At 44.4% G+C, this 5,000-nt stretch overlaps 2 protein-coding genes across 3 annotated transcripts in view; one reads left to right on the top strand and one right to left on the bottom strand.

Moving 5' to 3' along the window:
- Cib2 (Calcium and integrin binding family member 2) overlaps nucleotides 1-5,000 on the top strand; it is an 18,377-nt gene that overhangs the window by 5,101 nt on the left and 8,276 nt on the right. The gene's annotated exons all lie outside the window — the stretch shown is intronic.
- The window catches only part of LOC113820950 (gamma-aminobutyric acid receptor subunit rho-2), a 6,755-nt gene that overhangs the window by 1,515 nt on the left and 240 nt on the right, over nucleotides 1-5,000 (bottom strand). The window contains exons 1-5 of the mRNA XM_070139550.1: nucleotides 4,076-5,000; nucleotides 2,985-3,142; nucleotides 2,161-2,843; nucleotides 1,923-2,055; nucleotides 379-596 (exon numbers count right to left, since the gene is read on the bottom strand). The exon at nucleotides 4,076-5,000 is cut by the window's right edge and continues 240 nt beyond it. Coding sequence (XP_069995651.1) covers nucleotides 379-596; nucleotides 1,923-2,055; nucleotides 2,161-2,843; nucleotides 2,985-3,142; nucleotides 4,076-4,186 — 1,303 coding nt within the window. The 5' untranslated portion in view covers nucleotides 4,187-5,000. The remainder of the gene's footprint in view (nucleotides 1-378; nucleotides 597-1,922; nucleotides 2,056-2,160; nucleotides 2,844-2,984; nucleotides 3,143-4,075) is intronic.

Raw genomic sequence — 5,000 nt, 5'->3', positions numbered from 1 at the left:
GATGCAGCTTTCTAGCCCTCCGTTGCAGAACAGTTGCGAAAGCTTTCAGAACATGAATGATATTTTATTAGTGATTCCATTTTCATCTTTTTATTTATTTATTTTTCACTGCTTCGATTTTTCCATTTTGGCTAAACAGATACGTGCGATTAGCAAAACAGAAAAGGCAAAGAATTATATGATTTGCTATGGAATGCATTTTTACCATGTTGGGTCAGGAAAGTTGGATAACCAAATTTCAAAAGATGGCAACGAACCACCAAGCATAAATCTCGCGAACCACACCAAAGTCGTTCAACCAAGGCCAAGCGCGAACCACACCAGCGGCCCTATATCCCATGAAACAAGGCACGACGAACATGCACTGGCTTTTCTCACCTTCTTTGGATAATTCGACGTTGTCTTCCACTTTCCCCCCAAGTCGTTTTATGGTGACTTTGGAGTGAAGATCAACCTCTGAGTTCTGGTTGCCTTCTGCGTTGAGGAAGTCCACCACAGGAACCCAGATTTCCTTCGCGTCTTCAGGTAGGACGATGTTCAGCTGCCTGTCTTCCCTGAGGTTCTTGAAGTGCAGGCGGATGTCCTTCCAGATCATCCTGCAGTGGTGTGAGGTTGGCCATGAGGACATGTGTTGGGAGTTTTTCCCTCTCTTGTTTTACAAATGCTATGTGGGATTCTTTTTAAGAAATGAAAATCCTGAGACACAGAAGCGATATCGAAATGGAATTAGGGTAAATTTGGAAATGCAGCCCCACACCATTTTTGGGTGAATAGAATAATTTTCCAATAGCTTTCGTCGTGTTTCGAACGAATCTAGCACTCATTTCCTTCGCAAACAAAACAACTACGATAACGGTCTCGATAGCAGGGGAGGGCATGATAGGCCTACATATCTGGGAATTTCGAGAAATATCGGTAGAATACTAGTAAGCATAGTATATTAACAAATTTCCGAGTTGTATAGGGGGCGCTGTCCCCTTAAAACCCCTTTCAGGAAGGGCTACCGCCCCCCTACCCCCCGCCTGGTCTACAAAATCTTCACCTCGTATGTTCCGACAGCATTGAGCCTGGGCAAACCAGGTCTGTAAAATTGTCACCCCTTATGTTCCAGCAGGAGAGAGCTCAGACCTAGGAACAGTTTTAACCTCATCATGCCTTCAGCCTTAACTCCAGACGGGCCAGGCTGCGGGTCACTGGGACCGTCGGGGTATTCCAGGTCGCTGTTGGCGGGAATTGCGTTCATACTAACACTGCTTTCTTCGTTATGTATTTTAAATCCTTTTCCATGCATCACAAACCCAATGGTGTCTGTCATTTCTGTAATGACACGATGTCTTACAGTGCGAGTATTGTACTTCCACTGGCAGTACACCGTAATGTAGATTTAGTAAGTTTGCTTCGTTATTTTGTTGATATTTCACAGTGAAATCGAAATAATTGTTCTCACAACCTACACACTGTCTACCCATGATGGAACTGATTTGAAGGCCCAGCTTCTATTGTCACGTGATGATCTATTCCATATCTGATTGGTTCTATTGGGTGTCTATGTTCACGTCACATTCACGCACGAATCTAATTGGCTCACTTGATTTCCCTCGCATACGTCATCCGCTACAAATCCGTCCAATTTCCCGTCGCTCTTAACGAAATTTTGTCATTTTGTCGCGGCGCTGGAGGCGGAAGGTTACCGCGGCTCCTGGAAATCGTGGATTTTATACCCTCTATAACGCCGTTATTATCAATTTGCGCAGAAAATGGTATAGAAGAAAATTATCATAGAATGAGGTGTTCTACCACACGGTGAGCTCAGATTCTTTAAGTTAGGTGTGGAGTTGCACTTCCAATAATACCAATAATACTACGGGTGGAAAAAAATATATATTATATTAATATTAAGGAGAAAAAAAACATAAGTGTACTTGACGACGACGTCCACTGTGAAGTGGTTGCGAATGGGCTCGACAGACTTGAAGGACTCCAGGGTGAGGTTGAGGAACACCGGCAGCGGTCCGCTGTTGTTGAGGGAGGGCGGCGGCAGCTCCGGCTGGTACCCTGTGGAACACGAGGGTGTTTAGGAAAGCATAATTCATTTGAAGTGTATATAGTATATTTTCATATACTATATCTGGCGATTAAGAAGTGTGTTCGTGCCTTTACCTTCTGGTTTCAGCACAATGCTGCAGTCAAGTTCGTCTGAATTATCGTTGCACTGAGGCCGTCGGTCGCACACTTGGTCGATGTCGATGCAGTTGCCGTCGTTGCAGGTGAATTTCACGTTATTCTGGCACTGCGTGAGCGCCATCGAGATCAGCTCCCCGGACTTCCGGCCGCAGAACCCATGGGAGAACCTCCAGTTGTTCCTGCCGATGGGGTAGTCGACGGAGCCCGACTCCTCCATGACGGCGAACGTGTTGTTCTCCAGGATGTTCTCGAGCCTCCAGCCGAGGCCGTCGTGGAACACGTGGGAGCGGTAGTAGCCTCGGAAGTAGGGCTTCTGGTTCCGCAGGCCGGCCAGGATGAAGCGGTCGTCGTACAGGTTGCTGTCGCAGATGCCGCGCAGCCGCAGGAACACGGGGATGCGCACGCGGCACACGGGGCAGAACTTGAACGACTTCCTGCACGCGTTGTCCACCCACGTGCCCTGGAAAGTCCCGCCCTTCATCACGGCGCAGTTCTCCAGCACGCCGCCGTTGGGCTGCCCTTGCGCCCACAGCAGGAACTGCACCTCCTCGTGGGAGTTGTAGTAGCGCCAGATCTTCTCCTCGTTCTCGTCCTGGATCCCCAGCCACATGAGCGCGCCTCCGTCGGCGGCGCAGATGTCTGCGTTCACGGAAGATAGCCTGCAGCAGGTCAACAGAAGCTACTCAATTTCTTACGCTGATAAATCTTAGATATTTATAGTTTTCTTACAACTAAATAAATCGATAACTACAAAGAGAGACACTGGCAGACATCAAACGCCCGCCTGCTGCCCCACCCACCTGAACAGCGTTTCCTGCTCGTCGGCGTTCATGGGCGTGGCGAGCTCGCCCCCGAACGAGGAGCACAGCGCCGTCGACTCCCGGAACTGCAGCTTGTCGAGGAACATGAAGAAGGGGACAGGCCGGACCTCGCAGGTGGCCATCAGGGTCGTGACTGACTGGGGAGTTATGTGGCGCCCGGTGAATGGTGATGATAATGCTATTATTATTATTATTATTATTATTATTATTATTATCATTATTGTTATTATCATTATTGTTGTTGTTATTGCTATTACTATTAGTCGTAGTAGTAGTAGTAGCATTATTATCATTATTTTTGTAGAATTATTAATATCATTTGGCTACATTAATGGAAGTTCTGTTTTCTGTCCGAGAAAATGAAAACTGAGAATATTCTTCCTTATTCATTATTCATGATTTATCTATACAAACATTTAAAAAAGAGAACAACAGTTTTTCAAAGTCATCAAATCATCTTCTTAGTTCTTGTGGATATTCATAACTGTTCATTCATGCTGGTTAAAGTATTCTCTCTAAAAATAAACATGACAAGAGAACAGCTTTACATAGTCATCAATTCATATTTTTTGGGAAGGAATGAAATCTATGGAAAATAATTAATCTATTTGGGAAGTGGACGCAAAACAGGAACTTTGATCCTAATGGCTTTATTGTTGTTATTGCATTATCTTTATTATCATCATTATTATTATCATTATTATGCTACTTTCATTGTTATCACTATCATCATCATCATTAATATCATAATTATTATCATCATTACTATTGTTATTATTACTATTCCTGTTATTGTTATTATCATTAATAATTATATTATTTCCATAATTATCTTTATAATTTTTATTTTCACTATCATTACTATTATCATATTATTATCATTATCACGATTATCATCATCATCAACATCATCATAAACAACATCGTCTTCATCATCATTACCATAACCATCAATATCACTACTACCACGTACTGATATAAAACCTAATCTCTACGTAAACGATTCCAACCCAATTTCTACACAACAAGTAACCCCAAAGGCCGTTCCTTCTGTAGAGACAAGGGATTACTTCTCTCGAGTCTCCATTCATGGCGAACTTGGCGTCCTTCCAGCTGAGGACGTCACCCACCATCAGGGACTCGCAGGTGGTGATGTCCTTCATGTCGAAGCCGTCCAGCATTTTACTGTATATCTGGGTCGAGGATGAGAGTGCGGTTTGTCATATTCAAGATCGGCCGTTTTGTTAGCTTTGCGTGAGGCCCGACCCAGTGAATATGCATTATACAGACAAGCAAATGCATATGAATAAATGCATATCTCTCAGTCTAGATATGCATATCAACCGAATGGATAGATTACTGTATATCTGTCAAACAGATCGGCAGAAATGCCTTTATTTTCGTGTGTATGTATGTCCGTATATATGACTATTCACTGGCTCGGACCTCTCGCTATTTTAACAGACCGGCCGTGATCCTTCGTTAGCTTTGCAAATTGTGCATTTTTGTTTCATGCATTTATTTCATTGTTTCTTTCTCTTTTATATTTTGAGGACTGATAGATTTGAGGAAATTTGTCTGTCGTTGCATTTATAAGTCGTTATATCGCTTTGATCAGATCCTGAGCACTAACGCTGCCAAGGCCCACAGGACTCAGTGAATGGATTGGAATCTTAAAAGCCCCAACCTGAAGGTCCGTGAACTCCCCGCAGAAGGATTGCGTGGCGTCGAAGCCTCCAATGGCCTCGTCCTGATCCTGGCCGAGGACGAGCGTCCCGTTGGCCGGAAGGACCACCTTGGACACCGGCAGCCAGGTCCCTTCCTGCACTAACTCGCCATTCATGAAGATCTGACGATGAATTAATTTATAGGGTTATGAAATCGGTGATGGTGCACGCTTCAAGTCATAGATTTGAAATGCGATGCATGGGGATGACCGCCGTTATGATCAAGCCAAAGGAACCGATTCGAAGAGCGGCCGAGCACCTTCCACTC

Source organism: Penaeus vannamei, chromosome 25 (assembly GCF_042767895.1).
Source record: "Penaeus vannamei isolate JL-2024 chromosome 25, ASM4276789v1, whole genome shotgun sequence".
Lineage (NCBI taxonomy): Eukaryota > Metazoa > Arthropoda > Malacostraca > Decapoda > Penaeidae > Penaeus > Penaeus vannamei.
The sequence above is the reverse complement of the archived record's forward strand: the minus strand, read 5'-3'. Positions and strand labels throughout refer to the sequence as shown.